The sequence below is a fragment of the Aspergillus novofumigatus genome, assembly GCF_002847465.1.
Source record: "Aspergillus novofumigatus IBT 16806 chromosome Unknown P174scaffold_8, whole genome shotgun sequence".
Taxonomy (NCBI): Eukaryota; Fungi; Ascomycota; class Eurotiomycetes; order Eurotiales; family Aspergillaceae; genus Aspergillus; species Aspergillus novofumigatus.
Window position 1 is genome coordinate 821,643 of NW_020194281.1, and position 14,198 is coordinate 835,840.

General features: G+C 49.9%; 7 protein-coding genes and 1 non-coding gene across 8 annotated transcripts; 3 read left to right on the plus strand and 5 right to left on the minus strand.

The window, feature by feature from the left end:
* Window positions 1-58: 58 nt before the first annotated feature.
* P174DRAFT_463660 (acetyltransferase spyB) lies at window positions 59-1,419 on the minus strand (the record flags this gene model as incomplete). The annotated part of the gene is made up of 4 exons (XM_024830302.1): window positions 59-320; window positions 372-587; window positions 643-1,197; window positions 1,283-1,419. 4 exons carry the CDS (start codon window positions 1,417-1,419, stop codon window positions 59-61), a joined length of 1,170 nt encoding a protein of 389 aa, XP_024678798.1.
* An 801-nt stretch (window positions 1,420-2,220) lies between these two features.
* On the minus strand, window positions 2,221-3,826 carry P174DRAFT_424393 (FAD-dependent monooxygenase spyC; the record flags this gene model as incomplete). Its single annotated transcript, XM_024825198.1, has 4 exons — window positions 2,221-2,706; window positions 2,768-3,138; window positions 3,202-3,476; window positions 3,531-3,826. 4 exons carry the CDS (start codon window positions 3,824-3,826, stop codon window positions 2,221-2,223), a joined length of 1,428 nt encoding a protein of 475 aa, XP_024678799.1.
* Window positions 3,827-4,842: 1,016 nt separating this feature from the next.
* On the minus strand, window positions 4,843-5,629 carry P174DRAFT_377106 (terpene cyclase spyD; the record flags this gene model as incomplete). Its single annotated transcript, XM_024822732.1, has 2 exons — window positions 4,843-5,044; window positions 5,118-5,629. The coding sequence occupies 2 exons, from the start codon at window positions 5,627-5,629 to the stop codon at window positions 4,843-4,845; spliced, it is 714 nt and encodes a 237-aa protein (XP_024678800.1).
* Window positions 5,630-6,523: 894 nt separating this feature from the next.
* Window positions 6,524-7,759, plus strand: P174DRAFT_377607 (geranylgeranyl pyrophosphate synthase spyE; the record flags this gene model as incomplete). Its single annotated transcript, XM_024822761.1, has 4 exons — window positions 6,524-6,730; window positions 6,791-6,945; window positions 6,999-7,325; window positions 7,375-7,759. 4 exons carry the CDS (start codon window positions 6,524-6,526, stop codon window positions 7,757-7,759), a joined length of 1,074 nt encoding a protein of 357 aa, XP_024678801.1.
* Window positions 7,760-9,013: 1,254 nt separating this feature from the next.
* Window positions 9,014-10,136, plus strand: P174DRAFT_377497 (prenyltransferase spyF; the record flags this gene model as incomplete). The annotated part of the gene is made up of 3 exons (XM_024822753.1): window positions 9,014-9,137; window positions 9,191-9,485; window positions 9,539-10,136. 3 exons carry the CDS (start codon window positions 9,014-9,016, stop codon window positions 10,134-10,136), a joined length of 1,017 nt encoding a protein of 338 aa, XP_024678802.1.
* Window positions 10,137-10,989: 853 nt separating this feature from the next.
* P174DRAFT_t163 lies at window positions 10,990-11,069 on the minus strand. The gene has a single exon. It is a non-coding gene; the product is annotated as a tRNA-Arg (tRNA).
* Window positions 11,070-11,179: 110 nt separating this feature from the next.
* P174DRAFT_445145 (uncharacterized protein) lies at window positions 11,180-12,083 on the plus strand (the record flags this gene model as incomplete). The annotated part of the gene is made up of 3 exons (XM_024828264.1): window positions 11,180-11,458; window positions 11,511-11,725; window positions 11,749-12,083. Exons 1-3 carry the CDS (start codon window positions 11,260-11,262, stop codon window positions 12,079-12,081), a joined length of 747 nt encoding a protein of 248 aa, XP_024678803.1. The 5' UTR covers window positions 11,180-11,259.
* Window positions 12,084-12,123: 40 nt separating this feature from the next.
* On the minus strand, window positions 12,124-13,419 carry P174DRAFT_445146 (NAD(P)-dependent alcohol dehydrogenase). The gene is made up of 4 exons (XM_024828265.1): window positions 13,153-13,419; window positions 12,835-13,096; window positions 12,486-12,781; window positions 12,124-12,428 (listed from the first exon to the last, which is right to left on the minus strand). Exons 1-4 carry the CDS (start codon window positions 13,327-13,329, stop codon window positions 12,132-12,134), a joined length of 1,032 nt encoding a protein of 343 aa, XP_024678804.1. The 5' UTR covers window positions 13,330-13,419; the 3' UTR covers window positions 12,124-12,131.
* Between the last annotated feature and the right edge of the window lie 779 nt (window positions 13,420-14,198).

A 14,198-nucleotide genomic window follows, 5' to 3' on the forward strand; every position in this document is an offset into this window, starting at 1 on the left:
AGATGCTACTGAGAGCTGTAACCCTGTTGGCCCGCGTAGAATTCGTTGCGGTATTGCTCTAAAGCTCTCCGCGAAAAATACATTTCACCAAAAGACCTCCGCCAACAGTCATCGCAATAGCTGTGCGTGCACCAACAAGCTCCGGAATATTGACAAGAAACGAACTCTTTTCTTTTATCGTCTGCAAAGAGTACAGCCAGACCGGAGTCGTGAGGGTAAGCCAGATACACACCCAGATGAACCCCACAAGCTTACGCCAGCAAGGCACAGCACATCCATCACTGTCGACGGTGGATGCTCTTCCAGGACGATGGCTGTCACTGAGTCAAGTCCAAGCTGCCTGAACCGCATCTTCAATCATGATTCCTAACGCCATGGAGCAGAAAAAGACAAGAGAAGTCGACTGGCTCATAGAAATGCCCATGAATAGGTCGGACATGACATGCATCACGCCTGAAACGAGAAAGACAAAGAAGATGTTGGTATATCGTTCGAGCAACGACGGCCTAGGGAGAGCCATAAGCTCCCGGGCCAGGTAGTTGCTTGTCGCGGTGAACGGCCATCGGAACATCTGGTGCCAATATGTACTGAAAAATAGGCAAGTTAGCAGATCCCACTCACAGTTGTATGGTGACCACTCACCCCCAGAAATTACGGAGAGTGTAGGCTTGTTTTGCACGACCAAACAGCGGTGGCCAGTCCTCCGGAGCGTCTAGGCCTATGCCAACACTCAGAATAGACGCGGTGCGATAGTCAATATCCACAGCTGCCCGCAAGAACGCAAACCAGAACATCTGCGAGATCATAATTCGAGTTCGCCATTCCTCCATGGAAACGCGGAGGTATCCTAGGCCACAAATGGGCTTTGACAGTGGTGATAAGTTTCCATCAGCTAGATAGTTTGCGCAATTCAGGTATAAGTACAGCCACGCCACGATAGCAGCCTGTCTTATCAAGAATGCAGTGCGAGAGATTGGGGCTTTCGGCTGTCGTGCGAGGTATGCCGGGTGCGATGGGACCCCTTTCACCTGCCATGGTGTTCGCACGCCCCGCAAATACGTAAACAGACGAGCAACTTTGTATGTCTTTCGCGGGAAATCATCTCTCGGATGGATAATCTTTGTCTCAAGAAGTTCGTTCTTGTCCAGCGGGTTGATCAAGACAAGATTGAAGCCCTGGATGATCACCGTAAAAAAGCTGGACTCCCACCTTGGTGATGTATGTGCCACTCTCACCGTGCGATATCGGGATTTGAAGCCATCGATAGAAAATAAAGACGGACCAGAAAATCCACAAGTACCTGGGGACTGAGTTCTCTTCCGTCCTCAGGACCACAATGGCAGGCACTAAATTCTGGGCAAGAAGGAAAGGAATGGCATACAAAAGGGCCTCGAGGACCCTACGCTCTCTTCCATACATTCCTTTGAGGAGATCAGACAAATTGCTGCACACGGATAACTCACAGAAAGATGAAATAACGGGCTCGTTGCCAAAGTTACGTGCCTCAGAACCTCATATAATCACTGCTTGAGAACAGTCCAGTAGATCATGTGCCTGGAAGCTCTCTCCGAGGCCAGACAACCACAATAATTAGCACAAGCCCGAACAGATTATTATGACCCTAGATGATTGACAAACCCACTGAAAAAGCAAAGTAGTTCCTCTCTGCATGACCACGTCTACAGCTCCGTGCGCAGTCTCCCCGTCCGGCTATGGGTTTATTGAACAGGTCCCAATGGAAATCACCATCGGTACAAGAAGAAGGAAGCAGGTCTAGACTTTGCCATTTGAGAGCCAATGGTCCGATTCGAAATGATGTAACGTAGACTATTGACTTTATGGCGCAGCTGAGAGATTGGCGTTGGTCTTCCGAAGAGATTGCTTTGTGAGCCGAACTCTCGTATCTCTTCCAAATTGGCCTGCATTATCGGAATTGGCCCGAGTGACCTGCATGCGTCTCCAGGATAGCCAGTAGAGTGGCCTTCCAACGAGACGCTCCATACACAGACCAGCTAGCTATTGAGTAGACATAATTGCAATGTGAGAAACTGCACTGAAGTTTCGCGAAAGACGTATCACTTGCTCTGACAAAGTGAGAATTTGGCAAGGCTGACAACGTTTCAAGAGTCTATATTCGACGACTAAACTTTCATGCGAGATAGGTAATTGACTCTATACTAGTGTATCAAGTCTAGAGTACCATCCCTCCACCCCCAGCCCTTAAGCAAACACAACTCGATTCCGGACAAAATCATTCCCGATCCAAGCAAGGACACACAGCGAAAGGGCAACAACCGGATACAAGCACGGTATCAAGGCAGTTCCATTCATACCTGGCTTGAATTGATACCATCCGGCCGCTGACCGGGTAGCAAGCGGTAAGAAGTCCAGGTGCTCAGCTGAAGCGATTACCTTAGACGCCGCGTCCGCTGCGACCTCGCCCCGGTAGGGCAGGTAGTAGCGTCCGAGCAATTTAAGGAGCAGGTTCTGCCTTGCCTGCAATCTAACAACAATCCTGGATCCATGGTAGATTTCACGTACACGGCGAAATCGACTTCGATTGAATTCTTCCAGGAGGCCATCTATTTCAGTCGATGATAAGGTTGAACCGTCAGGCTTTGCTCTAAGAGCCCGGTGGAGGCGATTCACAAGGGCAGCGGCGTCTTCGATGGCGGAGTTGGCCCCTTGGCCGGTATTTGGGGCCATCTGGTCGAGGAAAGTCAGAATCAGAATCCCGAGTTTCATATCGCCGAAGACAGAAACCTACCTTGTGCATGCTGTCTCCAATGCAAACGATTCGTTCCCAATGCCATTTTTGAAACACATACTCCTCAAGCTTCACTAATGAGAACACCTCTCTACTCTTCCATAGGTCTCGAAAATACACTCCGTCCCAGATGTGGTCATCGGCAAACCGCTCAGCTATCTTCTCGGCGTCTGTGGAGGAGAACCGCGGAGCATTGGAGTAGGAGTATTTCCGGTCGAGCTTCAGCAGGAGGAACCAAAAGATTCTACCATTTTCCCCGGGAAACGTGAGGTACGACCTACCGTTGTTGAAGCTGGCCACTTGCTCGCCTGGTTTCAGCTTGGGGACGGAAGACGAGATCCCGAAAACGCAGGCATACTCAACCGTCATCGCTAGAGATTCAGATTGTAATCAGCCTTAGTCGACGCATCTTTCCTGAATATGATAGTACCCACAGCTCATTTCATGCTCAGGGAATGCACCCGGACTTTGCGAATTGGCCAGCCGCCACATTTCGGCGCGCACTCGACTGTGCACTCCATCCGCACCGACTACCAGATTGCCATGAAATACACTTCCATCGTGGGTCGTAGCCCTCATCAGGTCTGAATCCTCCCGCTCCACGGAAACGACAGCCTTGTCCACGAGAACTTCGGAGGAGTCCGGAAGCGTGTCATAAAGGACTCTAAGCATTCGTCTCCGCTCTAGAAAGCTGAGAGGCAGACCAAACCTATCAGCCAGATTAGCAGTGAATACAGGTCATATTACATAGATAACACAATACCGCTCATGAATAACCCGTGGGGCATTGGTGGTATGCGCAAAGCCATCAGGGAAGTACTGATGCGCCGTGTGCAATGGTTCAATCTGCTCCCCGACCAAATAGAATAGCCCCAACTGCTCCAGAATCCGGCCCCCATGGGGGAAAATACCGATAGACGCGCCCTCCCGCGGCGCAATCTGCTTGCGGTTCTCCAGAATGACGTAGTCGATGCCTGCTTTGCTGAGGCAGTGGGCCAGGGTGAGACCAGCGATCGATCCGCCCACTATGATAACTTTGAAGGGGGGCTTGGTCGTCATCATAGGCAATGTGCTTCAGTATGCTTCACTTCCGAGTCAGGTAAACAAGCAAAATAAAAAGTATATATACAGAATGAGTTCAGGGACTTCGTTCGCCAAGGTAGTCTCGTAGCTAGCAAATGGAGACTATTCGTGAAGCGGAGACCTTGCCATATGAGGAATCCCTTGTTTCAATGTTTTGCAGACACCCGCTAGTTTATGCCGAGGTAGAATCCTTCGATCCGGGTCAGAATTGGAAATCTACCTTATGTTGTTGTATTAGTTAAAGTCTAGCGGAAGGCAGGCAAAGCCCTCCCTCCCGAGACATGATGTGGGGTTATAGGGACGTGATAAGCTATGGAATTATGTACATAAAGATGAGTAGACATAGGAAGCAACCCAAGAGTCAATACTACTCCGTAGTCCGTACCTTATTTTGCATTAGATGTATGTTCGCTCACGGAGGGCCTCATCAATCCGCCGAATTGTCGGCGAGGCGATGTATTTCATCTTTTGTATACTTGTATATTGATATTCTGACCAATCGGCTTAGGGGGGTGCTCAATATCTTAGAAGACCTAATAAATATATAAGCGTCGCAGCTATTCGGTGGATAATGGACAATCTGCAGTCATCTGCATGTAGTGGTCAGTGTCGGTGGAAAGATACTTCGTTCTCAGCAAACTTGCCTTTCCAGGCAATTGATGGCTTCTACGTACCAATGAACCAACGTATCGATGTATATGATGACGAGCCTCGGAAAGCTATTGGAAACAGAACCAGCTGAATTTGCCATGGCGTCCACTTGAGATTGAGAAAGGAACTAACTGGGGTGGAAAAACCTTACGTTGGCAAAAACAGTTAGGAAGTATTTCGTTGATCCAAACATGGATTCCTTGTATGCAGAGAGCAAACATATCTAAGGTAACTATCATAATTCTATAAAGATACTCGTAATTGTGCAGGGAAGAGCAATAAATATGCTTATGTCCAGCGAATCGCTCCCGAGTCAGCGTGCATAAAACACGCAAGGCGACTCATGCCTTCTTTCCTCTGGCTGCGTTTTCAGTCTGCCCAATATACCAGAAGATACAGGCATACATGATATCCATGGTCACTGCCATGCCCGTACACCACCTCATCAGTGCATTGTCATACCAACCCCACTGCTGTGGCCAAAACCCAGACTTCAAGAATTCACCGGTGATTGCCGCATAGGAACCGAGAACGCGGGACATCCTGAACAATCCGACGGAGACCACTTGGTCAGCTTCCAGGATATTCTATTCGAGAGGGAGAAAAAGGCACCTACCACATTGCCCACGACGCCCCATGTGTACTTCCCCGTTGCAAAAGTTGACACAAACAGTCAGCGGCCATAACAAAGCAGGCAAACGTTCCTCCGCCGTGGATGGTCTTGGGAGTGCCAAAAGTTTTTGCGAGCGCAAAATAACCCGATATGCAGCCCAAGATTGCCAAGGGCACGATCAGAGGAAGATGCTTGTGCATCAGCGGCGAGGAAAGCTGCTTTTCCATGGAGACCTTGACCGAGCCGTACACAATGACCATATTGACCAACAGCCACATGGCAGAAAAGACCTCGAAAAGGAGATAAGGGCGCCGGTAGATAAGGACGACCGTGATTTCCCAGGCGATATTACAGCAGAGAGAGACCAGCGGTATCGCGCGCACCCTGTCCCTGAAGATCTGCCGTACTGTGACGATGTAGTTGATCAGCCACATCGTTCCAGCGGTGGCGACCAGCGCGTTGTAGATAGGTCTGACGGCCTCGAATTCGGCCGGAAATGAGGAATATGCGTCCATTGGGGTGGGCAGTAGGGACGTTGCCAATGTGATTCTGACTGAGATTGATCACGGTACAGTTCGGAGGATATCTTGATCCAACAATTGTTGCTTTCTAATGATGCCTGCTCCCTGTCAACTGAGGGTGACATGGTGATACGTGTTATATATTAAACAGCTCAGCCAGAACAGTGTCTAGACAACCGTCTCTGGCTAGTAGGGATGATAGCAGTCGCGTCAACACAGCAGGGATAGAACAATAGTCAAGAGGCAGTATGCGCCGTTGCCTTGGCTATCATTTCGGTGGATAACCCTGTGAGGACACAGTACTCCGCACCCAACTGGTCAGGCCTAGTTGAGTTTTGCTACATGTCTGCTCCAGGAAGGAATGGGAATCTGTGTGCATCGAGAATTATGAGCTGTTCCTTGCTGGTGGCCGGTCAGGATACAAACTCTCTAGGCCAGCTAGTGAAATGCCATGACAATCGGTTCAGTTAGCAATGCGGGAACAGGTGATATGCCAAGCTGACACCCTCGGAGCAGGGATGCAGCTCGTGAGTGACAATCTCCTCCTGGCTGCTCCTCTTCATTTCTTTCCACCTCGTTAGCGGTATCCTCCGAAATCAGGCCCACTGGCATGGTCATAGCATTCTTTGATCGTCGGCAGGCGTCGGAAGGTTACACTTCTATGCATACCTTAAAGTGAAGTTGACTCCGAACTGGTATCAAGCTTGTTATTGCGGCGTAGCTTCTTTTTCTGATTAGCTTCAACTGTGCCTCGGTTGTACAGTTCTATATATTACACTTTTCTAAGTGCACCTGCAAAAAGGCCAATTCATATCTCTCTGGCTAGCTACCACGAAGTTTTGCTAGCCTCTCGTAGTCTTCTGAATCTACTTCCCCATCTGCTGCAACATGGTATCAATCCCAGCAACGTCCCTCTACAACCTCGACCGTCAGCAGCCCTTCCAAGACCCGTCAAAGTCGCTGTGGACTCACTTAAACTTGTTCATGCCTCAGGAAGCCAGATCTCAGGCAGTAACTGGCACTCTGACCGAAACAGAATCAACAAGCTCTAATGTATCTGACCTCCAGGAACAGAGAAAGCTCACTGAAGAAAAGGTACGCGGTATATCTTGCCCTTTCATAATGTTCTCCACTTTAATAACTTTCTTTCACCAGATAATCTGGGCTCCTCTTGATTACCTTTGCAGCTTCCCAGGCAAAGACCTCAGAGGCAAGCTGATTTCGGCCTTCAACCAATGGCTCCAAATCCCAGAGGACAAACTCGAGGTCATCAAGCGGGTGGTTGGCCTGCTGCATTCGGCCTCGTTGCTGTATGCAGTTCCCTACACGTTTGCCAGCCGAATCTAAAGCTTACAATCCACAGAATTGACGATATCCAAGACTCGTCGAAACTAAGACGAGGATTCCCCGTCGCGCATAGCATTTTCGGTATCGCGCAGACCATCAACTCGGCCAATTTCGCCTACTTCTGGGCTCAACAGGAGCTGAAAAAGTTGGGCAAGCCTGAGGCTATGATCATCTTTACGGAAGAGATGTTGAGGCTTCACCGCGGCCAGGGCTTGGATCTCTACTGGCGAGATTCCCTGACCTGCCCCACGGAAGAGGAGTACCTTGACATGGTTGCCAACAAGACCGGTGGGCTATTCCGGCTTGCGATCAAGCTAATGCAGATGGAAAGTGAGAATACGAAGTAAGCTCCTCGCTTTACACAGCATGTATGGTAATTAATAGAGAGACAGGGATTGCGTGCCGCTCGTCGACCTTCTCGGAATCATCTTCCAAATCCGAGACGACTACCAGAACCTCCAGAGCGACTTGTATGCTAAGAACAAAGGGTTCGGTGAAGACATCACCGAGGGCAAATTCTCTTACCCCATTATCCACAGCATTCGCAGTGATCTGAGCAATTTTCAGTTGATGAACATCCTGAAGCAAAAGACTGAGGACGAAGATGTCAAGCGGTACGCTGTTCGCACCATCGAGTCTACTGGCAGCTTCGATTATTGCCGCAAGAAGCTGGCGAGTCTTACGGCAGAGGCGAGAGAAATTCTGAAGGACTTTGGTGATTTAGGCAACACAGAAGGGCTGAAGGGTATCCTGGACTTTCTGGAGCGGAAGGAGTAGCTGCTACTGGTTAGCACCTGCGTGTATATAATGAGCAAGATGGTCGCTAGTTATAACGAATTTGCAATTTGATTTTATTTTCTGTTGTCCCTTATGTTCAGGTCTTGTCAACAGGGTCGACATCAGCGGTAGATGTCTACACAGGGTGACAGGAGTGTATCTACAGTCTTAATGAGAGTTCATCTTCAGAACAAATTTAGAATGCAGAATCATGCTCGTAATATTGTAGATATTTCTGCATACAGTGGGTTCTCAGTTTATGATTATCCAAACGAGTAAGGATATAACCAGGACATACCTCATTCAAGGGATTAACTATCCGTTGAACTAGGGTGACTATGCCTATCCATACACTCAATATGGCAAATATGGAGATATAGAATTAACCGAATCAATCAAGTCTATAGACAAAACCGAATGATCGAGTATCTGCCAAGGGGGCATTGCTGAGTCAATGTAATCCATTGGAATTCGGTCAGCAAACTGTCACTACGCTGCTCCAGATGCACAATCAGCCGCAAGAGTAAGGCCATAGTGCAATAATTCAGACTATTATGTCACTAATCACTAAGATATCATAGGTCACGGAGCCAATAGCTGCCAACTTCCCTTGTGCAATAAGCTGATTGTCAGCCAGGAAGGGGCTGGGGTACCCCGGCTCCGGACCAAATTCATGCAAGGCAAGCCCGTCAACACCGCGCCAATCAGGTTACTTTCAACAGATGCTTTCGAGACCTAGTCCATGTGTCATGTCCTGATTGTGAATGAGGTATATTAGTTGCTTGGTGTGATAAGCTCTTGCAGTCGACCCTCGACTCTATCGAGGTACTTCTTCACGGTTCTCGGCTTATTGGACAGCTAAAGAACTCCTGTTGGCGTTCCGAGCAACACCCGATAATGCAGTCGTAGGATGGCTGATATGCTCAGTGGAGCAGTCCCTAGGCTTGTCAGCTGCTCCTTGGGCGATAACATGAGTTGGACTGTCGAGTCAGGCAGCAAGTGAAGCAGTGACGTGGGCTGAACTTTGATACAGTGCATCTCAATCAGTCAGTCCTAGTATGTAGCTGTCGGTGCTTTCAAACTGGCTTTTCCCTGTTTGTCAGCTACTCAATTAGCAAGGTAAGGCTGGGTATATTGAGCTAATATTTGCGATGTATATTACCCCCTTGAACATCATTCCCATTGATATACCAGCCGCTCGTTGACTTCTGCTTCGCTCTTCTCCACTCGCTGTTGGATAGAGACATGTGCAAAATGTATAAAGTCGTGGAAACTGATGCATCTCCCCGCCAGCGATCTGTCCTGCAGCTGGTGAAAGACCTGCTCATCCTATCCAGATTTCACAAGTACAACCCATGGCTTGCTGTATTCTCAGGAGGTGTGTCCCTTCCTCGTATACAATATTCATGCAGTTGACCTCGGACATCTCAGTTTGGGCATCGTTGCTTGCCGGTGCTAATGAAATTACCGCTCATCCGACCTCGATCTCAGCCAACCACATCATAAAACAAACCCTTCTGTGCTTGCTCTGCGGCTACATCTTCTGCGGTGCAGGCATGGTCTGGAATGACTGGATCGACCGCAACATCGACAAAAACGTAGCGCGCACCAAGAATCGGCCCCTGGCAGCGGGGAGGGTTACTGCAACCGAGGGCTTCATCTGGATGTTGGTCCAGTTCGCTGTCTCGTGGTGGCTGATGGATATTCTGCTGGAAGGTCACGACATGTATGAGAACCTCTCACAAGTCTCAAGAACATTGATAGCTAACCCAAAACCAGCGCGGCTGCTATGATCCCAGTTACTATCAGCACGATCCTCTATCCCTTCGGAAAGCGTCAACTCTGCCGACGACTATACATCTATCCCCAGTACTTCCTCGGCTTTACACTGGCCTGGCCCGGCGTCATCGGATGGATGGCAATCAAGGGCCGCCATATCCCATTCACGCAAAGCATCTCCGAGTCCCTGCCGCTTTCAATCACCGTCTTCGCCTGGACCCTGTATCTCAACACAGCATACAGTTACCAAGACGTCGTCGACGACTCCAAGATGAACGTGAACTCGGTGTACGTCGCCGCGGGGTCCCGCATCCACATGTTTCTGGTCATCCTGGCGGGTCTCGTGCTCGGCTCCCTCTATCTGCAGCTGCGGGCCCAGAATTCCGGCTGGCTGTGGGCCTCGTGGATGTGTGTCTGGGCTCTGTCGTTCGTGCATCAGCTGCTGAGATTCGATGCGAAGAAGCCGGAGAGCGGAGGCCCGCTTCACAAGGAGAACTTTGCTCTTGGGGTGTGGACTATCGTTGCCTGTGCTGCTGAGTTGGGCCTCTCGTCCGGAAAGGCGGATCAATTCTTGTTTAACCGGGTCTTCCGTCGTTAGCGGTTTATACTGTGGAGATGGCGCTGAGATCGAGGCACGAGTCAACCATTTTGCCTCAGTGAGGCAGTACAGCGTGCTGGTTGGCATGGATTCTGCTCCTGTTATGGGCTTTATTCTTGAGTGGCATGATGGATGATTGGGATGAATGACCAGGGTACGTTGCGTTTGTAGACTCTGGCCGAGGTGCGAGTATGACTGTCGTTGTAAGAAGCAGGATGGCTAAAACAATAACTATTCCCTTGCCTGCTCTGATTAATATTCCGGTCTCCGCTTCATCATCTTCGTAATCCATAATATATTCCCCAGTATAGGGCAGTAACTATTAGTAATGCCAGATACTAAGTAACAGTGATGATCTGATCACGTCTGGTATCACATACTTCGACCGCGGGCAGACAACGCAATCAGGCAATGTCTATGGAGCAGATATATGTCACATACTGGATCAATCTGGCACAGATATAGAAAGAGGCCAACACAGCAGAAACACCGCTGAAACGTCTTGGAGACACCGATCCCTTCCTCCTAAGTATAATCGACTGTTATTCCCGCGAGTTCAAACAGACTTTTGCAACAAAAGAAGATGAGATTATATTCTTGTCTCTATCTTTGATCCTAGAAGATCCCTCATTTCTCTTGTCGAATACTCTGTTGGATTATAGTAGAAATAATCCAATGCTGGAATGTCAACCGCTACAGAAATATATATTCTGACCACGGCAGGACCGACCCTGGACAGGATAGAATCGAGAAAAATCAAGACGCATATAAATCGAATAATAATCAAGACGACGAACCGTACCAACACAGAGAAATGTAAAAAGATGGCGAAGAAAAAATGAAAAATAAAGGTCGATCTACATGGGACTCGAACCCACAACCTCCTGTTTTCCAGCGTAGGAGACAGGTGCTCTACCATTGAGCCAATAGACCTTTGTAGCCCAAATTGTCTCATTTTAGCCTTATAGCCCAACTCAACATTACAAGTTATACGATCCTGTCTGCGGGGTAGTCCATATCAACGCGATGTGCTCACAACAAACAGCTAATTCAAAAAATAAACAACTGGACCACTCCATTCTCAATTAACCAATAACCTCTCAGACCGTCCGTCCACTCGAAAATGACCAGCCAAAGCAATAGCAGCAGCAGCCTCTCAACCCGAATCTCCCTCCGCTGGCTCCCCGACCCCGCCTTCGAAAACACCGACACCATCGTCCTCTCTCTACTGGGCTGGTACGTCGACCTCCGTGTCGACAAATCCACCGGTGAAATCGACTGGGCGATCGCCGGCCAACGCATCGTAGAAAGCCAAGAGCCTCGTATGTTACCTCGCACAATCCGTAACAAAACTACTAGCTGACTCAGGTACAGTGCGCGTGCTTTTCACACACGCCATTGACTCGCATAACGCGTTTGAGGCGGTCGATTGTGGGACTTTTACCCCGCTGCCGAACGGGGATGACCTTGAGATTGGGTCGATGCCGCGGTGGGATCTCCCAGGTAAGCCGGTTAGGGAGTATGAGGAGGTGTGGCGGGAGTTGCCCTTCCGGGAAGGTCCCGAGGGTCCGGGCAGGGGAGTTTCGTGGGTGTTGGAGGCGAGCGGGATGAGCGGGGGAGGAGTGGTCGGGATGGGAGTACGGTGACGAGGATGTTTATTGGGAGGATTTGGGGGACTTATGTTGCGTTGCGTCAGGAGCAGATGCACTATAGTGGAGATTCGAAGGCTGTGGTCAAGGATGGAAGGGAGGCTAGCGCTAGACGGGAGGAGTGGGATTCTGCGACTGGGTGGCAGGCGAAGTACGTCCTTGGCCCGGATGTCGACAAATTACCCTCCATGACGACGATTGGCACGGGAGACGGAGATTGGAGCATCGGCCGCGAAGTGGTGCTGAGCGGCCAAGCATACATTGTACGAGCGTTTGAAAGAATTGAACAAGAATGATCATGGATTAGTCTATACATCATGCAGCTATATACATTAGAGTCGTTATTTTACTGGTCGTTAACAAGGACATAGCGGTAGCGGGCCTTGCCAGCGTCCATGTCGACAACGGCCTGGTTGGCGTCCTTCATGGGTCTCTCCTGGATCCAGGGGTGAACACCCTTCTCAGCGGCAAGCTGGAGCATCTCCCGGATCTCACTAGGGCTGCCGATCAGGGAACCGCCCATCTTGACTCTGCGGCCGATCAGAGCGAATGCAGGGATCTGCAGAGCACCGTCCTCGGGAGCACCCATCTGGACGAAGGCACCGTCGGTGCGGAGAAGAGAGCAGTATTGCACGATGGGCATCTAGTGATGTCAGATATAGTCTCGCTAACCAGACATAAAAGGGGGTAAGGAGCATACCTTGGAGGAAGAAACAGTGGAAACGATCAGATCAAGGGAACGGTTGTGGGTCTTAGCCCAGTCAGGCTCGTCATCAGTCGCAATGTACTCATCAGCACCCAGCTTGAGAGCATCCTCCCTCTTGTTGGCCTTGCGGGAGATGGCGACGACCTTGTCAGCGCCCAAGGCCTTGGCGAACAGGATACCAAAGTGTCCCAATCCACCGACTCCTACAACTCCGACCTTCTTGCCGGGACCGCAGCCGTAGTGCTTCAGAGGAGAGTAAAGGGTGATACCACCGCACATCATGGGGCGGCCTCCGCAGAGGGGATGGCATCGGGGATCTTGAAGACGAAGTGAGAGGGAGCACGGTGGTACAGAGAGTAGCCACCGTACGACTTGTCGCCATTGTAGTGGACGCCATTGTATGTGCCAACCATTCCATGGCTACAGTACTGCTCCATACCGGAGGCACATTCCTCGCAGTCGCCCTTGCGGCCAAGGCAAGAGTCGTTCTGAGCACCAACACCGACACGGTCACCGACCTTGATGCCTCCCTCGGCCTTGGAACCAACGCGGACGGCGACACCGACGATCTCATGACCGACACAGCAGGGGTACATGGTGGGTCCCTACAGATAGGTTAGTCTCACTGTTTGATATACATGCCCGAAAAAAAACAACATACCCATCCGCTTCTCAGGGTGTGCAGATCAGAGCCGCAGATACCGGAGTGGGTGATCTTGATGTCGATATCGGTCTCCTCCCACGCCTTGGGAGTGAACTCCTTCCATACCATGTTGCCCTCGACGGCATTCTTGTCAAGGCCAAGCCAGCCCTCGAACTTGTAATCGGTAGCAGCCATTGTAACTTTTCGTTTTTGATTTAGTTTAGTTTAAGGTGGTGAGCGATACATCTGATTCTCCACGGGTCCTCATGACATCTTATATACACCAACAGCGCCGAGGGAAGATGGAAGATCTGCGGTGCTTAGAAATCGGGCAAGAAATTTCTGTACCCACTCACTCGCCTTGACTGCGGTAAGCGCCCACTTTAATCTCCATTATGTCCGGCAAGCCGCCACAGTGATCGGGGCGGTCTCTATCTTTTTGCTCTCCCAAAGATGATGGGATGCATTGGATAGTGGCTCGTATGACGTTTTGCAAGTCCTCGCATCGATAAGCTTCCTTATGGCGTAAGCTTACTGCTTGTTAAGGTGCTTACTGCTGGTTAAGGTGCTTACTCGGGGATAAGTTAATTCTTCAGACCAGGGGGGTGGAAATCATGGATGTTCGGGATGATTCCATGAGTGGGTCGCTCGGCCCCTCGTGGCTACTCTGCCGTATTTCCGGTTCACTCCCCCGATTCTGATTGGTGGCACAAATTTAGGCACGGGGCTAGATATGCAGGTCGCTTATGCCTTCGTCATTGTTCACAACTCCCATCTCCACAGTCGGCACGGATTATGTGAACTTGCTCGGCAACTTTCTGCCCAAGTTGGGCCGACTCCATGGCCGGCCAAGGGTTGTCTATTACTTTTAAAGCCATGGAGCAAGGTTCCGAGTTGATGACAATGACGCAGGTTTGCATTAGTTAAATCAGAGGTTTACAGCATTTGTCACATGCTTAGCAAGTGATAATTACTCGACCTTGTTCCCACCTCAGTACCAGGAATTGATTAATGATACTTCCAACTTCAACCCTCTTTCCAGATATTGATGATGCGTAGAAGTT

Excerpts from the sequence above, each read along its gene's own strand:
- P174DRAFT_445146 (XM_024828265.1), bottom strand. The coding sequence starts at position 13,329 with ATGGCTGCTACCGATTACAAGTTCGAGGGCTGGCTTGGCCTTGACAAG. Across the intron at positions 12,782-12,834 it reads TGGCTACTCTCTGTACCACC|GCCGCCCCATGATGTGCGGT; the intron begins GTGCTCCCTCTC and ends CCCTCTGCGGAG. Across the intron at positions 12,429-12,485 it reads CCACTGTTTCTTCCTCCAAG|ATGCCCATCGTGCAATACTG; the intron begins GTATGCTCCTTA and ends TGACATCACTAG.